The 24112-nt window shown below is 44.6% G+C and overlaps 1 protein-coding gene across 1 annotated transcript in view; it reads right to left on the reverse strand.

Annotated features, from left to right (window-relative positions):
- Window positions 1–1248: 1248 nt before the first annotated feature.
- LOC144893080 (unconventional myosin-IXAa-like) overlaps window positions 1249–24112 on the reverse strand; it is a 52018-nt gene continuing 29154 nt past the window's right edge. The window contains exons 12-13 of the mRNA XM_078782717.1: window positions 1429–1581; window positions 1249–1296 (exon numbers count right to left, since the gene is read on the reverse strand). Of these exons, the coding sequence (XP_078638843.1) occupies window positions 1249–1296; window positions 1429–1581 (201 nt within the window). The remainder of the gene's footprint in view (window positions 1297–1428; window positions 1582–24112) is intronic.

A 24112-nucleotide genomic window follows, 5' to 3' on the forward strand; every position in this document is an offset into this window, starting at 1 on the left:
TTGTCAAGCCAGCCGTCCCTTAATGGTTTTGAATGGAGTGCTTGCTCGAATGCATGAACTACTTGACGATCTCTCCACAAGAAACTTGGTAAATGAACACACACCCAATGTTCTTGAGAACGACCATAGATCGACGGTAATCTATATACCCCAAAGAGGAATGACCCTTCCTGCCCCTCCCATAGTGTGTGGGGTATGAGTTTTATAAATACATGTTCATCTTCCAACATCTTTTCCATTTACATCCCAAACTCAGCCTCACCAGCCATCTCTTTCTTCATTCTCCTCTTCTCTCACTTGCAGCATTTTACTCCAAACCCATTTTCAGCCTCCTTCATCCTTCAGCACTTAAAAAAGTCAGTGCCAAGCACCACCTTTTGTTTAATTTCCAATTTCACACCTCACCGTTTCTACCCCCATTAACCCCTCCGATTTGTACCCTCTAAATATTCTGACATTCTAATTGTTTTCCTTTTCGACAATCCCTTTCCCGGTCTAACATGCTCTCCTTTATACAAGCCTTCCCCACAAAAAAAGAAAAAAAGATATTTATTCTAAAAGTCGAGAACATTTGATAGGCTTGGCCAGTGAGTGCAGAATATAACAATTTGCAGCCTGGTCCAGACAGCATAGTCTAATGTCTAAACTCTGGCACTTGAAAACCTCAAAGGCAAGGGCCACAGCAAAGAGATCAAAATTATATCCAGTCGAAAAAACATGCTCAATGTATCCCACTTGTGCAGTAGAAGAAAAAGATACACCAATGAAATAAGTTTTGCGTGCAATATTTTGACATAAAAAATGATTTGGTACTAATATGATGGCTAGTGGTCAAAGTTCCTAACCAGCTGACAAGCTACGAGGAAAGCAGAGCGCACCTATTTGTGGAAAGACTCATATTTGGGTCGACTATTTGGAGTGAGGCAACATGTCCCAATATGACATCATTCCTGGGCACAAAACCACCCATGGTCATGCCCCGGAAACACAATTACAACTACAACAACAACAAGTGCACACACACACATGTTCACTTGCACTCAAACAATACAAGATCACGTGTAAGTAATAACAAAAAAGAGCAGAGCAGCCGATCTATGATGTGCTTTCATGTTTATTTGCTTGAGGTTTGCAAAAATAAAAAAAAACTCCTCCATCTGATCTCAAGAACCGGCACATGACCGGAAGCGGCCACAAAGTGAATGTTGTTGTTGTTGATTCGTATGCAGCCTGTGGCTGCTGGTTGCATCATTTCTCTGGAAGTGCATTTTTAGCGCCGCTGATGCAGTGCTCCAACTACCAGTCAGCTGGTACTCAATTTGCCGACCTCGGAAGGATGACAGACTGAGTCAATCCCCCTGGCATTAATTCAACGATCCACCGGGATTTGAACTCAGGATCATAGGATCCCAAGCCAGCACCCTTAACCGTCAAGCCAACACCAGGATTACAAAATGAATAAAAACCTGGTACGTGCTGGGGCTCGTGGTCTATTGGCCTGAGAAAGCCTGCTGCGAAGCGGGTGAAACGTCGCCTGAGACCGGGACTGCTCTTGTTTATTTGCTCAAATAGTTTATCTCTCTATAATGCAAGCAATCTCTGTGTGTCTGTGTGTCTGTCTGTGTGTATGTCTGCGACCGCTGTTTCTCGACAACCACTGGTCCGATCGAAGTGAAACTTGCCAGGTATATTGCTGGGGACCTGAGGATGTGTCTTTTCAAGGTTTGCTATTAATCGGACAAGTGGTTACCAAGTTATGGCCATTTATTTAGCAAACACATACATTTTGTACGTGAACGAAGGAACAGCAAAGGACGAGAGCGAAGGAACGGCGAAGGACGAGAGCGAAGACCGAAGGAACGATGAAAGTTGTAATTTTTTTTTTGCACGTACAGTCAAGCTACAGCGAAGGAACCGCGTGTGTTTGTTGTTCTCTTCTCTTTGTGCTTTTCTTGCGATGAAATTGCAAAATGGCAAAAACATTGGCGCTAATTGAAGAATTGGCCATTAAAACTAATTTGCGATTAATCGTAACTGCGATATGCGAACTTCCGGACAGTGAGGCCTTATTTTTGGTACGTACGTCAACGTACGTATGTCCACGTACTTACCTCCCCGCACGTACGGGCACGCACTAGTTTGCTCAAATTTGCAGAGTAGATCTAGTTTTTCCTTTCTGTTTGGAAGCGTCTTTCTTACTTAAAAAAATAAATAAATAAATAAATACATATATACATATACATATACACATATATACATATATATATATATACATATATATACATATATATATATATATATATATATATATATATATATATATATAGATATATATAGATACCGTATATATATTGTTGCGGATATGGGATTTGCATCCATCCATATCCGCTTGTAAATATTCCCCTATTTCCTCAATACTTCCCAACTCTCCCCAATCCCCAATTCCCTAGTCCCATTTGCTGTAAACAACACTCTGTAGACCCGACCTCCCCCTATTTCCCCCATTAAATGTCGTGCCCAGGTTCACCGCATCTCATGTAAGACAACTATAGGACATCTTGCTAGTTATTCTTAGTCTATGTCAGTTAAGGACTCGTTTCCATTAATTCTGACCCTTCGTTGCACCAGAATGTGATTGTATGGCACCGTTAGGAAGTTTAGGACCTCCCAATACCTCCCCGCAGCTCTTCCTCACGGTTCAGCAACAACAACAACAACATCAGCAACGGCAGCGGCGTGCACAGGGAGTGCGCGTCCTCACTCCGGCTTGGTTGGTAGGGGGTGTTGGGAGGGCACGAGGCCTTCCCAACGAGCCGCCATCGAACATGTGCTCGACGGGGTTACCAAATAGGGGCTCCCTGTCAGCTCCTCGTCAAGGGCGGAGCCCGGTAACCCCCGCACCCAATGGAAGCGGCGGACCGGCCCCAGGGGGGCGGAGCCAACCAGCCGAGGGCGTGTCACTCTCCGCTGAGCATGCGCAGGAAGAGGGAGGTGACGTCAGATGCGCGCTGAGCTTGAAGCAAGAGAGACGTCCCTTCCGAGCGCTGTGACACCTCCCTGCATCTCTTGGACCGTGCTTGATCCTGTCCCCGAGCCAAGGTGCACCTTGTGCTATCAACCTACCTGTCCTCCCTGCCATCAATCCCTGTGTAAGTCAGCCTTGTTCCGTTTGTCTGTGGTCTGTCTGGGATAAGATAAGACTGTAATTAAGTGCCTATCTCTTCTGTGTCTTTACCTCACTACCTTGTAATCTACCCCCTTTTCTCCACCACTGTAATTATACCCTCCTCCGGAGGTCTTGAGAACTGTACCCCTTGCGTCGTTTCATCTATCCCAGTCGTTGTGTCCTTTCCATCATTGATTTAGCATAGCGCGATTTGGCCAACGTTTGGGTGGAATCGGGTGAGTTGGGGAAGAATCGGGGGAACTGTTAGGTCGCGGCAATACCACCGCTCGGTAAATAACATCTTAACCGCGTCCGTAACAATTGGTGTCGGGAGTGAGATAAGGACCAGAAGCGCGCTTAACGCGCTCAAAATTACAAGTCACCGAAATTTGATTTTGTTTTACAAAACCCGAATTTTGAAAGTCGCGCTATGGGAGATCAAAACGGCTGGGTTCCGGTAGAGGAGAGTGAGGCAGGGTCGATCCAGGACCAAATTGAGGGACATGAGGAGAGCGAAGCAGTGAGGGCGGCAGGTTCGCAAAATGGCGTCCTCGCGCACGAGGTTACGGGCGTGCAAAATGGCGCCTCGCACATGGCTACGGCGACCGCGCCCGCGACCGTAGCAGCGCCGCTGGTGGATTTGAACCTTTTTTTTATACAAATGAAGGCCCTTATGGACAAGAATGGAGCAGAATTGGAAAGCAGAATGATGGGGGTAATGAGGGACGGAGCGAGGGCTCAGAGTGAGCAATTGGGGGTAATGGGGAACCGGATGGATGCTCAGAGTGAGCAAATGAGGGCTGATAGTGAGCGATTGGGGGGCGAAATGGGGGGCAAAATGGGAGAAATGGGGGAACGGTTAGAACAAAGGATGGGGTCCAATAGCGAGAAATTGAGGAATGACATGGGGGCCCAGATCGGAGGGTTAGGGAGTAGAATAGAGGGATTAGACAATAGATTAGGGGAAATACAGGAGGGGTTAACGGGGGTAGAAAACAGAATGGCCGCTCAAGAGAATCAAATGGAAGGGATGAAAAAGGGGTTAGAGGGGTTAGAAAACAGTATGGAAGGCAAATTGAGGGACATGAGGGACCAAGCGGAAAGGGAAGTTAAACAAATGGGGCAGCAGATAGAGGGGGTCAGAATGGGGGTAGAAACTAAATTGGATGCTCACAGGGAGGAAATGGAGCAGATGAGGGTGGCATCTGGGCAGGAGAGGCAAGTGATGGGAGAAGAGATCAGAAGAGGTGTGAGTGAGGAGGTCGGAGTCTTGTGCGAGGAGGTGAGGCACTGTAAGGAGCGCATGGAGAAGGAGGTGAGAAAGGGGACTGTAAAATTGCAAGGCGGTATAGAGGAGTTGACGCTGGGAGTAGAACAGCTGACAGTGGGACAAAAGGAGTTGGGGGACCAGGTAAAGAAGAACACAGCGGTAATAGAGGGATTAAAATCAACACAGAAGGAGATGAAAAAGGACGTAGGGGTAATTAAAAAAGAGTGTCAGACGGTACATGAGGACCTGACGAGGAAAATGAACAAGGTGGTAGAGGTGATGGAGGTTAAAGAGCGGGAGGTGCGGGAGCACATAGAAAAAAATAAGGTGGAGTTAGAGGAAGAACTTAAGGGGGCGCACGAGGAGATGAAGGAGGTTGTTTTTTTTTTTTTTTGTATACAAGATCGAGGCTCGTGAAAGAGCGAACATTAATCACACAGACAGACAAACCGACACATAAAACATATAACATAGGGAGCGGTAGACAAGATGGGGAGAGAGGGGGAAGGACACAAACACAACATTTGAGAGCAGGGACCGAGAGACATGGAGACATCGAGAGATCTGAGAGAGGGCGAGGGCTTTGGGGGGGGGGGGGGCGTGGGAAGGGGGCGGTGGGAGAGGTATAAAACATATGGACACTGCCAGGACTTCCAGGAAAGAAGTTGGAATTTCAAACAAGGTGGATCTGGGGTGAATTAGCGGGGGTAGAAAAGATCAAGGTTTTGGATGGGGGAAGATAAGAGATGGTGGTGAACAGCTGTTTTAAAGGCCTGGAGGGAGGAGTGGGATTGAAGGGAGTGAGGGAGTTTGTTCCAGAGGCGGGAGAAAAGAGGAATGAAAGAGTGAAGGTGAGCAGAGAGCCGAGATTTCGGCAGTTTAACCATCAGAGGGTTGCTGGCAGATCTTGTGCGACCTGTAGGAATATTTGGGGGACAGAGCACAGAGAGAGCTGGGGGTGCAAGGCCGGAGAGGAGTCGGTAGAAGACAGAAAGACCACCTACCTGCCTGCGGTGAGTGAGTGAAAGGCCCTCAGAGATAGCTTCATCGCGGGAGATTCCAATAATTCTGAAAGCTTTGGTTTCAACAGCGTGAAGCCGAGCTAGGTGTGAGGCAGGAGCACCGGCCCATAGGGGAGAACAGTATTCCATTGAGCTGCGGATGAAAGCCTTGTATGTGGTGAGGAGCTCAGGTGTGCCGAGGAAGGACTTCGCACGACGGAGGATGCCCAGTCGGCGACTGGCTTTGGAGGCCAGCTTGGAAATGTGGTTTTCCCAAGAAAGATCATGGCAGATAGTGAGACCCAAAATCTTGAGCGACAGAACTTCTTGGAGAGGATTGTTGAGAAAGTAGATGGGAGGGTTGTCCAGTCAATCTTTTCGGAGAGACATAGTAAGAGTGTGAGATTTGTCAGGATTGAAAGACATGTTCCACTTGTTTGACCAGTCTGTGATTTTGTCCAGGTCTTCAGAGAGTGAGGAGGCAGCAGACTGCCGATCTGAGGGAAGAGGAATGGAGCGGCAGAGAGTGGAGTCATCAGCAAAGAGATAGAGAGGATTTTCGAGAGAGTCAGAGAGATCATTGATGAAGACCAGAAAAAGCACGGGGCCCAGAACACTGCCTTGGGGAACTCCAGCCTGAACAGGAAGAGGAGATGAGAGAAACCCATTCAGGGCCACACGTTGACGACGACTAGAGAGGAAGTCCGCCAGCCATGCGTGGAGATTTCCATGGATACCAAAGGAGGAGAGTTTGGTGAGCAGAGCGGGGTGCCAGATCGTGTCGAAGGCACGTGATATGTCGAGGGAGACAGCTCTAATTTCCTGTTTGGCATTGAGGACCTCCATCCATTGTTGAGACAGCAGAAGCAGCATGTCCAGAGTAGAGTGACCTGGTCTGAAACCAAATTGATGATCAGAGATCAAGCCATTGGAGAAGAGGAAAGATTTCATATCCGAAGCAATGATGGATTCCATGACTTTGCTGATAATTGGGAGAAGGCTGATTGGTCTGTAGTTGCTAGGATCTGTTTTTGCACCTTTTTTGTGCAAAGCGGTGATGTTGGCTGATTTCCAAGCAGATGGCAGTTGACCTTGAGCAAAAGAGAGGGTGAAGAGAACAGAGAGAGGGTGAGATAGAGCAGCAGAGCAGGATTTTAGGACCCGTGGGCTGATGCCGTCGGGTCCAGTTGCAGAATCAGAGTCGAGGGTTGACAGAAACTTTTCCACCTTGTCAGGAGGAAAGGACACGGAGTCCAGGAGCAGCAGGGTACGACTGGGTATGGTGGGTACAGAGAGGGATGGGTTTGGGACACAAGATTTAGAGGCAAACACAGAGTTGAGGCATTCAGCTTTTTCACGTGCGGAGTCAGCTGTGTAGCCGTTTGAGGTAAGGGAGGGGATGGAGGGGGAACAAACACCAGAAACGGATTTGACCAGACGCCACCAGGATTTGGAAGAGGGAGACAGATAAGAGAGTTCGGTCTTGAGAACGGAGAGATATTGTTTCCTGGCTCTCCTGAGGGTGGACACACACTTGTTTCGGGCTTTGTGAAAGGAAATGAGATTTCCTTCCGTTGGATTTGCTTTCCAGGAGACGAAGGCAAGTTGTTTCTGGGCAACAGCCTCACCACAAGATTCCGTGTACCATGGACGGGAGGAAGGGTATGACAACTGAAGACGAGATGGGATAAATCTGTGCATGAGAGAGAGCAATTTACTTTGGAAGAATTCCCAGGATGAGTTGATGTCAGAGGTGGTAGAGATGGGAGACCAGTCCAGATGATTGATGGCTGCTTGAAGACCGTGCCAGTTGGCCTGAGTGAAATGCCAGACTCGTCGACGCTGAGCAGGCTCCCTGAGGATGGTCAGAGAGATGTCCACTTTAACAAGGACATGATCAGATGATCCGATCGGAGCAGAAGAAGAGCAGCAGACATTTTCAGGGAAGTTAGTCATAACCAAGTCCAGAAGAGAAGATGTTCCGTTGACTGAGATCCGGGTCGGGAAATTGACAGATTGTGTCAGTCCCAGTGAGTCGCAGAAGTCCTTTGCTGAGGAGCCATGGCTGGTGAGAGAGGTACCCACACCCAGCCAACTGGCATGATGACAGTTGAAATCACCACATATGAGGAAGAGAGAGTTGGGATGAGTAGATAGAAGTTGGTCCATATCATCAGACAGCGAGATGTAGATGGAGTCATCACTGTTTGGTGGACGGTACAACACACATATGAACAAGAGGTGGGAGCGAAGGGGAAGCCGTAGCCAGAGGTATTCCTGGGGGTGAGGTGGAGAGAGTGCAGTGCAGGGCGAGTGAGGAAGAGAGTTTTTGATAAAGATAGCAATCCCGCCTCCAGGACGAGGCTCAGGTCTATCATACCGGAGGAGGGAGTAGCCCGGGAGAGATACTATGGAATCAGAGACATCATAAAGGAGGAAAGTTTCTGTTAAGCAGATCATGTCTGGTTTGACAGAAGCAACCTGTATGGAGAGATCAGTTAAGTTTGAACGGAGGCCCCGGATGTTTGAGGTCCATACCGTTAATGAAGAGGAAGGGGGAGCATCAGATACAGAACAGGGGGGAGGAGGGGTAGGGTAAGATGTGGAAGAGGTGGAAGAGGTAGGGAGAGCTGTTGAAGGTGTGTCAGAGATTTAAGAATAGCTCGGAGAAAGGGAAGGATGGGGCGGACAAAAGGTTTGATGGTGATTGGGTGAGCCACAATGAGGTGTTATTTGAGGAGGGGGAAGAGCGAGGCAGAAGGTTGGGGGAGATGGAGGTGAGAGTTTGAAGGGGGAAGAAGCGGGGAGGATGCTTTGAGGAGGGGGAGTGAGAGGGGGGAAATTGAGAAGCAATGAGGGTGGGGAGATTTGAAGGGGAGGGGTGAGGGGGGAGTTTGGGAGGGAAGGGACAAGGGGAGGGATTTGAAAGGGATGGGATATGGGGGAGATTTGGAGGGGAGGGGTGAGGCAGGAGTCTAGGAGGGGAGGGGCGAGGGGGCGTCTTGGCGGGGAGGGGTGAGGGGGTAGTTTAGGAGGGAGGGGGCAAGGGGGGAGATTTGAAAGGGATGGGTGATGGGGAAGATTTGGAGGGGAGGGGTGATGGGGAAGATTTGGAGGGGAGGGGTTATGGGGATGATTTGGAGGGGAGGGGTGATATTGGATTTTTGAAAGTGTACGATTTATGGGAAACGAACATTTATTGCAAAATGAGTTTCTTGTGACCTTCGAGTTAAAAATACATTTAAGGACGCTGGATGGAGGATGGAGTGCAGGAGAGTTTAGGGAATGTAGAAAAAAGGCACTATAGGAGATGGATATTTTTTTTGGGATGAATTGATTTGGTGAGCAAGTCGAAAGCAGCCTTTTAAAGAAGAAGAAGAAAAAGGTGTTATAAAATATGACGGAATACATAACTTGAGGGGAAAGTGTAAACATTGAAGGTTAATGAGTGAAAACTATCTGGGGACATGGGGGAGAAACACGTGGTCGAAGAACGAACGAACGAATAAGAATGAATAAACGAATGAGAACAGAGAAGGAAATTTTTTTTTTTTTTTTTTTTTTTTTGAGTTGAGATTTACACAAGGAAGTAGGCTATGGGTGAAAAGACTGGGAATACAGAGAACGAAAGTTATTGGATCACAAACGACGGACCGCTGAGAAAAACAAAGCCTCAAGGTTGTACAGTGCACACTGTACAAGGCCTCAAGACACAACACGAATTAACACGATTTTCAATACAGGTATGAAAGATTTGCACCGAAAAATCTTCGTCGGGACACAATATACGTACAACACCATAAATAAATACAGTTTTAACGAAAATACAAATGGGAACAATCACTTAACTTCGATTTCAAATCGTTCGCGACGCGGCAAAGGCTTTGCTCACGACACGGCAAACAGACGATCAATTTATGAAAGATAAACACCGAGAAACAACCAAAGTTGCACACAATAACTTCACACACCGAAAGATAAATACAGTTTCGACAAAATACAATTGTGAACAGACTTAACTTCGAAAAACGTGGAGACCGTGTGGAGCTTCGAAAATCCCTGCCGCCGGCTCCAAGATTTGATGGTAAAAAATGAGGTGAAGCAGAAATTAGAAGAAGTGGAAGAAGGGGTGAGCGAAATTAAGAAGCGACGGAGAGAGGATAAGAAAGAGATAAAGGAGGAAGTAAAAGCTTTGGTCCAAAGCCTGTGTTCGGATCGTGATGATGTGCTCATTAACCGGATGAGGGATTCGCAGGTGATGGAGGAGAAGCGAAGAGAAAGAGGACCCGGTGTAAGTGGTGACCAATATGGTCGTGCGTATGATGCGCCAGGTGATTTAATAAGCTTGGGGGTCGAGATGGACCCGGATGTTCGTGAGAGGCCGTTGGTGAAGTGTGCGACAGGTCTGGTGTGCGAAAAAGGAGGTGTGCGAGAAAGTCCGACTCTGGGGTGTGTGAGGAAAAAGTGCGCGCCAAGGAGTGAGGGTGTTGTCGAGAGTGAGTCGGTCGTAGCGCGTGTGCGAGGGAGCACATGGAAGCGCGTAGTGAGGAGTGTTACAGAGGATGTAACGGAAGAATGCACGCCTGTGGTGAGTGTTACAGAGGATGTAACGGGAGAGGATGCGCGAGCAAGGTGTGTAACGGACGGGTGCATGGGGAAAGAGTGCGCTGTCAAAAGTAAGGAAGAGTGTACACCTGTGGTGAGTGTTACAGAGGGTGTAAAGGGAGAGGGTGCGCGAGAAAGGTGTGTAACGGACAGGTGCATGAGGAAAGAGTGCGCTGTCGAGAGTAAGGGTGAGTGCGCTGTCAAGAGTGGTGGTGGAAGTAGTAAGAGTGACACGGAGCGTGAGTTGGTTGTGACAGGTGAGAAAGGAAGCACACCTGGAATGGTAGAGCGTGTGTGGGAATGCACGCTGGAATTGGTCGTGAGGCACGTGGTTGGGTGTGCGAGTGAGAGCACACCTGCGATCGTCACAGAGGAGGTGACTGAGGAGGGGCACGAAGAGGTGTGTTGGTGAGGTGTGCGAACGGCGAATGTGTGCCAAAGTGTTCGGTGGTCAGGTGTGTGACCAAGTCTGTGAGCGGAATGAGTGTACCTGGGTGTGGAAGAGAAGGCACAATGACGAGGGGCATGGGAATAGCTGGATGTATGAGCAAGGAACGGGTTGCTGGGTGTAAGCATGCAGGTGAAGCATCGACGGTAACCGGGTTAGAGGTTAGAGCGACTTATAGCCGAATCGGGCCCTCGGTGCGTGCCGGGCTTCGCGTGCCGCGAGAACCAGCGGGGATCCGAGCCACGGCGGGTTCGAAAGGACCGCCGTACGCGATCCACGCTGGGCCGCGCTTGGAACGGCCGCGTCCGTGCTCCGCTAGGCGGAACGGGCAGCCCGATAGGAAGGGTCGTCATGGCGACCACTTTTTATTGAGACGTTCCGGCAGGTCGAGATCGGGCAATTGGATGGCTCCGCGGCGAGGTGGTGCGTGGGATCTCGGCACGGGTAAGCCCCCGTCCCTGCACCGAGTGCCGGACGCATCCAACCGCCGGTACCAAAGAACCCGCATTCATTGCTCGGCTGTACGAAGCCGGGCTGTAGATGTGAATTGGCGCACCGAGAGGATCTAATAAGTAGACGAGTGATGAGGTTAGTGTTTTGGACCCGAAATTAGAAAAACAAAATTTGATGATTGGCAAAGGATTGGCAGTAATGATTAGCAGATGATGGGTAGTGATTGGCAAATTTTTGATTTGTTGAAATTTGATGTGCAAAATTGGTAGTGGGAGATGCCCGATGTGGTGGGATGGCAACTCTGTCATCCCTCACAAACTGGGGGCAAATGCGCTATAGATTAAGGGGTGTATGGCAGTGAAAACTAGCCCGGGTGGGTTAGGATATCGTGTGTAGGGGTCTAGCGAAGATGACATTAGGTGACGTTAAGATTAGTTAGTGACAAGGATACCTGTAGAGGGGACGCAGGTAGATTAGAGTGGATGATAATGACGAGGGAGCGCAATAGTTTAAAGGGACGACTGGGAAGCGCAAGTTTCAGAGGGGAGTAGTTAGATGAGATGATGCTGTGTGAGAACTGGACAGGTGTGTGGAGCAGTGTATGAGTAGTGAGTGTTGTGGATCAGCGCGAATGCGCTTGGGGGAGAGAAGGGTGCAGGCGGCACCAAGTATGAGAGCACAGGTGTGCAAGTACAGGTGTGTGGAATATATGGAGCAGAGAATGAGTGGTGTGGAGAGAGTTGGAGTAAGTGGTACGGAGTGGTGTGCATGGTGCGAAGGTGTGGATGGGGGAAGAGTGGACCCCTTTTCACGAGTACCCGGGGAGGGTAGTTTAAAGAATAGTTAGAAGGTATAGGTAAATTGTGGTTGGATATTGGCATTTGTGGTGCGGTTGCAGAATGGTATTGTGGATGGGTGCATTGGTGTGGTGAAATTGGCTGGTCGTGTGGCCTGTTAGTATGAGTGTGAATGGTTTGGGCACTCCACCACTGTTAGATGTCGGCCAGGTGAGGCCGCAGGTGGGCTCTGGGAGCCGTTAGTGTCAGTGGGTGCCTGAGGATCCCGGGTGTGGATCGGGCAGCCCGTGCCATAGAGGGCACTGAGGGGGTGAGAGTGCGAGAGGGCCTTCCCCAGTTAGTTAGGTTAGGGTGAGGAGCAGGTGAGCTCGGTAGGCAACAACAGTGGTGGAGGTGTGCAGGTGGGCGGACCAGCTGGGAGCGTCACACGACCCAGCCACCGAAATTGTGCGGGGGCACCGAGTGTTGAACCGGGGAGTGAGACCCAAATTGATGGTGTGCACCACAGATGGTCAATGGGATTTTGGTTCTTCGAACCACATAGAGTAATGAGGGCCAATGGTTTGGCAGGAGAAAGACCCCGGGTAATGTAAAGTTGTTAAAGTCATTTAGGAAATAGTTAGGATTGATGAACCTGTCGCACCATACGCAGCCACTTACCTGAGGTGGTGATGATGACTCCACACCTGTGTTCCTTTGTTCTGTGTTGCAGGAAAGGAGAATTGCTGTGTGGATTTGTGAGACGCATCACGACGTGGATGAGACATTGGGGTGATTCCATCTCTCCCTCCTTAGGAGGGACTGATGATGAATTGGTGATGGCAGATTTTGATGTTGAGTTGGAGATGGCAGATTTTGATGAGAGTTGGAAATGGCAAATTTGATTGGTTAGGAGGGAGAGAAGACGAATTTGGTTTATGGGAGGAACGGGGAAGACAGTAGGGACGTTGGTGATGTGTAAAGTAGATGTTTATGGGTAGTGTTGTGTTTTGTGGATACAGTAAGGGGTAAGGGAGTGGCAATGTAGGTTACCTGGTGGGGGGGGGGGGGCGTACGGTAGGAACGTACCTGTCTCACCAGGTTCCCATGTGCCCCCAGTGTGCATTACCTAGTACTGCGTGCACTTTTGCGCCCTTACCACCTTACTCACTTGTCTTCTTTTGTCTCCCACCTCCGAAAATCTGGCTTTGGGGCAGAGAGAAAGGAGAGAGAGGTGTGTGGAAGAATTTCGTGTATGACTCACAGGACTCCAATGACCGGACTCAGGTTTACAAAAGGTCTAGTTTATTATTCACTTCATTCCATTTACCAAATAATACCGCATTATTCAATGGCTGAGATTAACTCTTTTCCATGGTCCTTTTCGTTCGGCCGATGTTCCTCCGCCATGGTCCCGTTCGTCAGAGCTCCTCGCAGCAAGTCCTCTCGACTCCAGCCGCAGCTCCCGCTTATATGGACCAACTCGACTTAATCCTCTGTCCGCTGAACTCGTAATCTCTTCTCCGCTGACGTTACTGGTCGCCTTCCTGGCGCCAGCTAGCCCCCCCTGTTGTGAGTTCCATTTATCAAACAATAGGGGGGTGCTCCAGCCTGGGGCTGTGACCAGGTGTTTCAAGAGATTATCATGTTCGTGCACATTCCTAACTCATTTACAAACTCGTCCTTCACAGAGTTTGCATGTAAAATGTATTTGCTTTGTTACCAGGTTAATTAATAAGTTACCAGTGCCAATTAATAAGTTACGCTGAGTTACACTTCCACAATTCCCTCATCTTTTTGTTTTTTGTTTATATTAACCATTAATCTAAACATCAATATAAGTAAATAATCAATCACTACAAGTAAACATCATTACAAGTATAAGTAAATAATCAATCACTACAAGTAAACATCATTACAAGTATAAGTAAATAATCAATCACTTTGGTAATCAAATTCCCTTGGGCATACACCGTCATCCTGCAAGAATCACAAAACATTTCGTTGGTCATTGACTCCTTCCATATCGTTCAATCTATTGCATTTGCATCACAAATATATTTTCAAAACAACACTTCACCATCACCAAGATACAACAATTTCACTTCATTTTCAAGTTTTGTAAAGCATCTGCACCATCTGGCAAAAAACGTTTTCCTCCACACAAATGTTGACTTTGTTTGAAAGGAAGGGCTGATCACTTGTGTTTGAATCCTGGTATGAAACATTTTCTCCTAATGTCTTCATAGCTCCTGCACTACTTCGTGTAGGATTTCGCTGTTGTGGTAACATTGCGGAGTCATAGACTGACCCTGCTCTCCTTGTAGCATTCTTGCCACTTTTTTGCTGTAAACCATAGTAATTCCTGAACACGGCCTTCACCCAGTTGTAGTCGACTTGCCTCCTCCCTCATTGTGAGTGGGCAGCAAGTATTGGTGTGACGTTGATTGGCCAGCAAGATGTGGAACAGGGATGCCAGATGCATCCACAATGATGTTGGGACCATGGTGTTCAGGTCATTCATGGTCCTTACCAGGAGCAACCAGCAGAATCGTGCACAGCTGTTGTGACAAGGGCACAGCCGTTTTTTGCAGCTCCATGCTGGTTCCCCGGACGTTGGTGAAGTAATAACATATGTCCCCGCATTTCACAGAGGTTGCAGGTAAAATGTCGTTGTCCTGCAACTTCTGATGTGGTGAATGTTCGAAGCCTTCGAACAAGAGTAAGTGATCGCCTTTCTTTCATATGTTGCAGTGTGATCCAGGCAAATGGTCACATAAATTTCCTTGGTGAAGGTAAGCATTCATCTCCAAGTTACACGGGAGAATGTCTTCATCATTCTTTGAGAAAGAGGGTGTATGCCACGATTAACTTCATTTTTTAGCCACAAATTTTCTTTCTCGACCTTCTTCCCAATTCCGTTAGCAATCCCTCCAAACTGTGATCTCGTCTTATCCTTATGCTCAGTCACATCTGAATCTGCTTTCCGCACACACTGGATCAGATAGGGTACATCTTACCATGAAATCAGCATAATCATGTATATCTTCCGACAGTTTCACATTCAACAATTTGTTGTTTTTTCCTTAACACAAACGTTATATTCATTTACTAGCGGGGTCACCCGTGGGAATCCCACGGGCATGGATGTGTGTGACATTTCGACATATTGAGTTATATGCTGCACATTCATTTTTACAAAATGGTTACTGGCAAGTCATCAGATCCAGAAATGGTGTGAATTTAGTTATTTCACATAATATGTGACCCCTCACTCCTCTCCACCTGACACTCTCCTGTCTCCACCTGACACTCTCCTGTCTCCACCTGACACTCTCCTCTCTCCACCTAGCACTCCTCTCCTCTCCAAACCCTCACATCCCTCTCCTTTCCAATCCCTCACCTCTCCAATCCCTCACACTCCTCTCCTCTCCAATCCTTCACACGCCTCTCCAATCGCGCCTCACACTCCTCTCCAATCGCGCCTCACAATCCTCTCCAATCGCGCCTCACACTCCTCTCCAATCGTGCCTCACACTCCTCTCCAATCGTGCCTCACACTCCCCTCCAATAACTCCTCTCCAATCGTGCCTCACACTCCTCTCCAATCACGCCTCACACTCCTCTCCAATCGTGCCTCACACTCCTCTCCAATCGCGCCTCACACTCCTCTCCAATCGCGCCTCACTCGCCTCTCCAGTCGGCTTTCCCCGTCTCGTTTCTCTCCTTTTTCTCCCGTCTCGTTCTTTTTCTTGCTCCAAATCGGCCCGTCGGAATCGGAAATCGGCCCGTCTCGCCCGTCGGCCCGTCGGAATCGGAAATCGGCCCGTCTTGCTTTTGTGCTTGTGCGTAAATAAATTGTGTTCATGACACCATTTCTGGTGTTGGGCTAGCGGCTAGGGTGCCGGCTTAGGATCCTGGGTTCGAATCTCGGTCGATCGCCGAATTAATGCCAGGGGGGTTGACTCAGCCTGTCATCCTTCCGAGGTCGGCTAATTGAGTACCAGTTCACTGGTAATTCCCTGTTTGTCGTTGAAGGCGGCAAAAAGGGTTGGCGTCAGGAAGGGCATCCGGCCGTAAAACATTGCTTCAAAAAGGGGACAAAAAAACAACAACTACCACGGTCCCCGAAAAGGCCAACCCCCGCTTTGCGGGGAAAAATGGCCTCTAAACGGTGGTTTTTACACCATTTCTGGATCTGATGACTTGCCAGTAACCATTTTGTAAAAATGAATGTGCAGCATCTAACTCAATATGTCGAAATGTCACACACATCCATGCCCGTGGGATTCCCACGGGTGACCCCGCAAGTTTGCATTGACGTTCGTCAATGGACCCGTTCGCCCGTCTCATTCGTTTTCTTGCTGCATCCTGTTCAAGTCTGCGTTCTTCATCGATCGTCTCATTCATTTTGGAAATAGAAGTTTCCACGCAGCGCATGAATTGTCACGATCCTCAAGAGGAATTTGTCTCGTAATCATCAAATGATAAATGGCAAGTAAATTATATTGTGGAAAATTAAAGATTTCAAATAAACCTATTTAAAGTGTATTCGCACATAACTAATTTTAAAAAACGAAGAAATATCTCTCGGTAATTTCCTGAAACATATTTTACTTCCGGCTAATAATGTTGAATTAAATAAAAACGAAGAAATATATGTCGGCATCATTGTTGACGTTTTTGTGACGACTGTCATCAAACGAAAAAGTAATATATCTTAACGGAAAAGCAAAAGCGAATTTTTAATATATATCGACACGTTGCCGTCGGTGTCATGTTGGGCGGTGTATGATACACCATGACGCGATTTTTAAAAATATATCTCTGCATTTTCCCGCGTGTGTGGAATGTTCTCAATTATTGCTGACACCGAGTCCAAAACCATCGATAAAAATGAAATCATATGGTGAGTTAGATTGGAGATAAAGGCGTGAGAGAGACTCAATGGCCTTGAAGTTGAAGTTACAGGCGTTTGAGAATTCATTTCGTTCTATAAACGGCAACTTTCATTGGATTTCCTTCCCGTTTTTTTTCAACCGAGTCGAAAACTATGTTAGCGACTGTGAAAAATGAAATGATATATCGAATTTTTAATATGTATCGACACGTTGCCGTCGGTGTCATGTTAGGCGGTGTATGATACACCATGACGCGATTTAAAAAAATATATCTGCATTTTCCCGCGTGTGTGGAATGTTCTCAATTATTGCTGACACCGACTCTAAAACCATCGATAAAAATGAAATCATATGGTGAGTTAGATTGGAGATAAAGGCGTGAGAGAGACTCAATGGCCTTGAAGTTACAGGCATTTGAGAATTCATTTCGTTCTATAAACGGCAACTTTCATCGGATTTTCTTCTCGTTTTTTTTCAACCGAGTCTAAAACTATGTTAGCGACTGTGAAAAATGAAATGATATATCGAATTTAAAATAGATATCGACACATTGCCGTCGGTGTCATGTTGGGCGGTGTATGATACACCATGACGCGATTTTTAAAAATATATCTCTGCATTTTCCCGCGTGTGTGGAATGTTTGTGGAAAATTAAAGATTTCAAATAAACCTATTTAAAGTGTATGCGCACATAACTAATAAAAAAAACGAAGAAATATCTCTCGGTAATTTCCTGAAACATATTTTACTTCCGGCTAATATGTTGAATGAAATAAAAACGAAGAAATATATGTCGGCATCATTGTTGACGTTTTTGTGACGACTATCATCAAACGAAATAGTAATATATCATAACGGAAAAGCAAAAGCGAATTTTTAATATATATCGACACATTGCCGGCGGTGTCATGTTGGGCGGTGTATGATACACCATGACGCGATTTTAAAAAATATATCTCTGCATTTTCCCGCGTGTGTGGATTGTTCTCAATTATTGCTGACACCGAGTCTAAAAGTAAAACCATCGATAAAAATGAAATCATATGGTGAGTTAGATTGGAGATAAAGGCGTGAGAGAGACTCAATGGCCTTGAAGTTACAGGCCTTTGAGAATTCATTTCGTTCTATAAACGGCAACTTTCATCGGATTTTCTTCCCGTTTTTTTTCAACCGAGTCTAAAACTATGTTAGCGACTGTGAAAAATGAAATGATTTATCGAATTTGATTTGAAATAAAACTGGGGGAGAGCAAGACACCACGGGCCTACAAAACAGGACTCAAAGCTATGCGAGTTAATAAAATGGTGGATATTTGTTTATAGCCACTCCCAGAATGGGTGGAGCTATGGGTGGAGCTACTCTGCAAACCGAGTAAGCCACACCCCGGACAGACACCCAACAGATAGACAGACAGACAGACAGAATCATCTACGGCTATTATAATATAGATAGATATGCGTCACACAAATAATATTCAATCAGGTATGTATTTTATTACTAATCTAAGAATAGCATTGTATATGATTACAATCACAAACGGGAATATCTAATTCCCAACAACAATTTTCCCAAACCAACAAATTAAGCATAATGTATTATTACCATAATTCCTCTCCACTTTTTCTTTTCCCTCTGTTTTTCTAACAGTGTGTCACTCGTGGTGATATGAGTTCACTGATATTGTAATTGACACAACTCATAACATTGTCGTTATGCCATTATCTTAATTCTACTGTTTATGTCGCCATAAAAGTCTTCCTTTTCTGGTTTCACATTTCTTTCCTCATTTGTCACTTCATGCGTTATCATCGTGTTGTTGGTTACCTTATTCAAACACACCGTCACTAAGGCTTTCAAGCAAGCCACCACTAAAACAATTGCCAATATAACTACTAAACCAACAAACAAGTCTGCTACTCCTTGTATATATTCATATCTATGACATAGTTATATGTCGATGACATTTAACATTATATACCAAACTAACAAGCTTCCTAAAAGGTAAATAAAGAAAATCCCTTAATATGTAACATAATCAGATTATTTGTCTTACCCTGATCCCCCTATCTCCCGGGGTTGAACTCAATCCCCTGATCATGAGTGTAGTTGTGATACATTTTTCACTCATGTTGTATTAATATCAGCAGGTAATTGTATGTCATGTAGGCAAATAAATGTCACTATTCCAAGTAGGAATATCACATGTTGAAAATGTAATGTTTATCAATGCAAGGGGTGTTAAAATGTAATTCAAATGACTGTAAATCACGACTATCATTTATCTACCACTGAATGTTCTGCTGGGCTGCTAGGTGCAGCCTCATTTTCTGTGGGATCGTCCACCTTAGCCCCATGTCCTTGTTTGCAATGAGGGGCATGAATCCAACTTTCTATTTTGGGTCCATATTTTTTTTTTCTATTCTTATCAATCTCCTATGGTTTATCAATTTGTTCCAAAACACTGCAACCAAAGGTTTTAACCAAAGCTCTACCAAACTATTTCCAATTTGAACTCAAAATGCTAATTAAACAACAATTCAAAGAATTAACTTCAATGGGTCAACAAACTCATTTTATAAACAGATCTAATTTTCCCATCCAATAATTTTCCTTGCCAAATGTCATATTGCAACACTTTAATAAACCTTCGAAAAATGTCTCCCAAATCAATAAATTCCCTTTTTACTTCCCAAATACTCATCTGTAAATTACATATTCAATTACAGTTTTTTCCTATTTGTTCGGCCTAAATGGCCACTGAAGTGGCTGCCAACATGCAGTACCGTTTTTATCTACCAAGCAAGTATTCGTCCGCATAAGATCTCTACCAAAATGTTGTTTGTAAAAACAAATCTGGGATTTCTGATTACATGGATGCACACTCTCAGGACATTTCAGGCTGCTTGTTAACAATCCACTACGATTAATTAATTCCTTTACCCACAATCAAATAATTAGTACAAATTGAGGATATTATCCCTATCACATTCATTTATAGATTCATTATGTTGGATCTAAATTTTCTCCCACTGCTGCAAGGAAGAACAATAGCTCTAATAAGTCTTTGTAATATCTCACTTCATTTACCCAGCATCGAAGAATTTATTTACTATCCATTCCCATCTGTTAACCAGTAACTTTGTTTGAACTCCAAAACTTAATTTGATGAATCCCATGTGTATGGTACCACTTATTGAAACCCCTACTTTTGTAGAAAGTATCCAAGTAAGTGTTTCAATACACCCCCTTAACTGTTGCTCATCCATTTCTATGCACCCAGTGAGTACTACTGACACCAGTATGCCAATATAGGTGTGCGAGATTAACAAATATGTTGCAGGTACATGTAACAGCGCGTTCTGAGTATAAATAACGTAACAGCGCGTTCATGTCTGCCCCTTGGTTTAAGATGCACAATGCATTCCGTTTTAAAACTCACAATAGTTCCAATCAGCAAGATTTTCTTTACTATTTTCCCATATCATCTATGCCTAATACACATCCATACATGCAGCACAATTTATATGCTGATAAAATTCAAGTTTATATATATATATATAAATCCATGAGCAGAGTATTCTGGGAAGTCAGTGTAAGACCTCTCCCAAATTTGGATAATTTTGTACTCCCTCATTTCCTTTTATGAAGCTCATATCCATAAATAGCTGTTATTCTCATATAAATTCTATCAAAATGGAATCCCCAAATTACTCACAATTTTACTATGAATGAATAGCTGCTCATAAATCATCAAATCAAATCTTTATATTCCATCTCCCTTGACAAAAGAGATAATGTTCATAATCAAATTTTATTTCTATTTTATTTTACGGATTCTCTGCATATTCAATCCCATCCACATAAAACTATCCATTTCCAGACAGGCACACTGTCGGTGTCAACAATCTTGTAAGATTGATACACAAAACAATAAAAACACTAACATTGACACACAAAAATACACACACACCTGCATTATGCGTATTTGTTTGCGTTGGAACTATTATTTACAGATCAAGATGGGTGTCAATTTTATTTCAATTTCATAAAATTTGTCCTTCAATTTTAGAAATGCTAATACACAAATGGACCAAAAGCTTATTCTTAGAAAACCCCTATGATGTCACATTGAAATTACCCTTTCAGTTCCCACAATAATTTATCCAAATTTGACTACACACCCATTTGCATGTCAGTCGACCACTGACCTATCAATCATGCGGAACACTAGTCCGAAATTCCCACCTGATCATCATGTGACTCTTGTCACTTAGTTTCAAAAATTTGCAAAGCAATTGTTCCAACTTTGTAAATTTAAAATTGTGTGCCCAACATAAAAGATCCAATTTCGGCATGTGATCAATTAATTACTAATTTGCTTACAAGCAAAAGAAAAAATGAATAATTCTTGCTCCGAAAACTTTTCAGACCCAAGAATCATTGACAGTTATTCATGTTTGTCCAGTAATCGAATCTGTTGAGGCCAATCATCATTTGGGATTTGCAGCAATGAAGGCCTAATCATTGTCTGAGGTACCGGTACGTACTGGTACCCTTGATCTTGGTTTGCCCCATGACCTTGTCCTCCTGTTGACATACGGACATCTTCTTCTCCAATGTCCCATCTTTCCACACTTGAAACACCGGTTTCTGTCGTTTCCTGGTCTGTGCACCTGTGCATTTGTATTGCTGGGCTGCATCTCTACATTCCTGAGTTGCCACTGCAATCTCTCGTTGTCTCCTGAAACACGAAAAAATTCTCTGTACCGTCCTTTTTTGGGGAGACAACTGGAAATCAGATGGGACAACCGTCACTTTCATTCCTAATTTCGAGGGCAGTTGTGCATTTGTCTCCTGCACTGTATCCTGTATCCTTTTTATTTTAAGTTCTAGATCCGTTATCCGTTCTTGCTGTTCCCGTTGTCTGGATTCACCATCCCAAAGATGGAATGCAAGCCAGTCTACCGTTAGATTCTGTCTCTTCCTGGCTTTCAATATTTGTTCCAATCTTTCCAATCGACTTCGCTCAAATGTACCATCTCTTGGAAACTCCTTATCATGTCCCTTTGTCCACAAATACCAATTCTCGACCTGCCTTATAGCTTCTGCACCATAACGGTCGTACATATGATGTGTACAAGTACCTTTTGGTGGACTCTCTGGTTGTCCTTGTGTATTCTTGCAGGCTCCATTTCCCATTCTGCCTTTTATCAAAGTAGCGTTGGATGTGTTGTAGTTTGTTCCTCTAAAGCTTCACTCGTACCTCCAGGAAGGGTCTCTCCACCTGTTCACACGGTGATTTCCAGAGAATCTCCCTCAGCCGTGGCTTTTGCACAATCCAATCTCACAGATCAGTATTTGCAGATGAGCCGGAGGGTCAGTATGAAATGGGTGAATCCTCAGGTGTCCGCTCTGTTGACGGGGAAATCACACAATGGTAACCGCACATATATATCTGTATATAAACTCACCACCTTGCTCAATTTTCCCAGGTTGTCTCCACATTGATAATATCTCGCAAAGATATCAAAGCTTCTTTCTTGAGACCGCATTTTCATCAATCAAACAATCAATATATTCAATTCAATTTATTCAGTTCAATTTATTCAGTTAAATTTATTCACTTAAATTCAATCAATTAGATTCAATCAATCGACAATTCAATCAATTATTCAATTTCAATTAATTCATCAATATTCATCAATAAATCAAATTAATCACTTTGGATGTCTCTTTGCATAGGCCCTTTCCCCAATGATGTCAGGACAGGTCCATCCATTGACTGAGATCGAATTTCATCGGTCGTCACCTCGGGTTCGTACCTCATGTCAATTGATGAATCACCGTCCTGTCCTAGGGTCATATCTGACATATTTTCCCATTTTGCCTGGTCTCCACAAATTTTCTTTGCAACCACTAAAGGCAACTCATCTTTCATTCGTGAGACAGCCAAAATGGATGGCAGATATTAAAGTTCATTGGGAAAAATATCTCATCATTTTTTCTTTTAATAGTATCCAAAATCTCTTGGCAATATAAATTTCGTAAAACTCCTGAAATAAGACTGTAAAATTCCTTTAATCATGCTAAATTTTGAAACTCCTTCGCTTGTACCACCCAATTTATCCCATAGGGCTTGAAAGTTCTTTCCCAAGTTCATGCAATCATTCTGCATTTGAACCCTATGATATCATTCATAATAATCATCATGATTTTATCGTCATGGTCCTATCATAATCATCTATTTAAAACGAACATTTCCTTTATCACCACAGCTATGTGGTATAATCAACAATAGAATAAAACTGTACATAGCAACAGGCTACCTCATGGCCACTTAGTATACCTATTGACAATAAGTCATAACAATATCGAATAATCATTGAACAATTCAACAATCGCTTCCACTGCTCCAGCCGCAGCATTCGTCATTTTGTCTGCTCGTCCGCATGACCAAAACGAAATAAAGGGAGCTCAACCATTACACAGCGCTTTTAGTGGCGCATGCCATAGAAACTCAACGCAATTTCGACTCGGCCAGAAAACGAGCAAATTTTGCAGGATGTTAACTGGAATTAGTCGTGAAAATATATCCAAAATACTCAAAAAAAATAGACACCCACAAAAATAAACAACAAACCCAAACAAACCCAAGGTCGACCCTCTTACACAGTAAATTACATCATTTCAGCATCGTATTGGTTGCTGAAATATTCCAGGGTTTATACACACCTTAAAAGAGGTATGCGTGGTGTTGCCCCCTCCCACGTTTATTCCAGGGTTTATACACACCTTAAAAGAGGTATGCGTGGTGTTGCCCCCTCCCACTTTTAATTCCTCATTAAATTACTTATTAAATTACTCATTAAATTACTCATTAAATTACTCATTAAATTACTCATTAAATTACTCATTAAATTACTCATTAACTTAACTTACATAGTTTCAGCATTGTATTGATTGCTGAAATATTCCAGGGTTTATACACACCTTAAAAGAGGTATGCGTGGTGTTGCCCCCTCCCACTTTTAATTACTCATTACATCGTTTCCATTTTAAAAAACATCGCTTTTACTGCTCCAGCCGCAGCATTTGTCACTTTGTTTGCTCATCCGCATGACCAAAACGAAATAAAGGGAGCTCAACCATTACACAGCGCTTTTAGTGGCGCATGCCATAGAAACTCAACGCAATTTCGACTCGGCCAACAAACGAGCAAATTTTGCAGGATGTTAACTGGAATTAGTCGTGAAAAATATATCCAAAATACACAAAATACACCCCCACACAAATAAACAACATTTATTCCGTTCAACAGAACAAACATTTCCTCTATCATGATATGCATGTCTTCAAAATTATATGACCAAGAGAAAAGTAAAATTAATTAAAAACTGCGGGCAGTGATGATCCGGGGACCATACTGCTCCATCCTGATTGGACGAGTGCATGCTAGAGTCGTTAACAGCGACAGTCCAGATCCGATTGTTCA

This window comes from Myxine glutinosa, chromosome 7 (assembly GCF_964187855.1).
Source record: "Myxine glutinosa chromosome 7, kmMyxGlut1.1, whole genome shotgun sequence".
Classification (NCBI taxonomy): Eukaryota; Metazoa; Chordata; class Myxini; order Myxiniformes; family Myxinidae; genus Myxine; species Myxine glutinosa.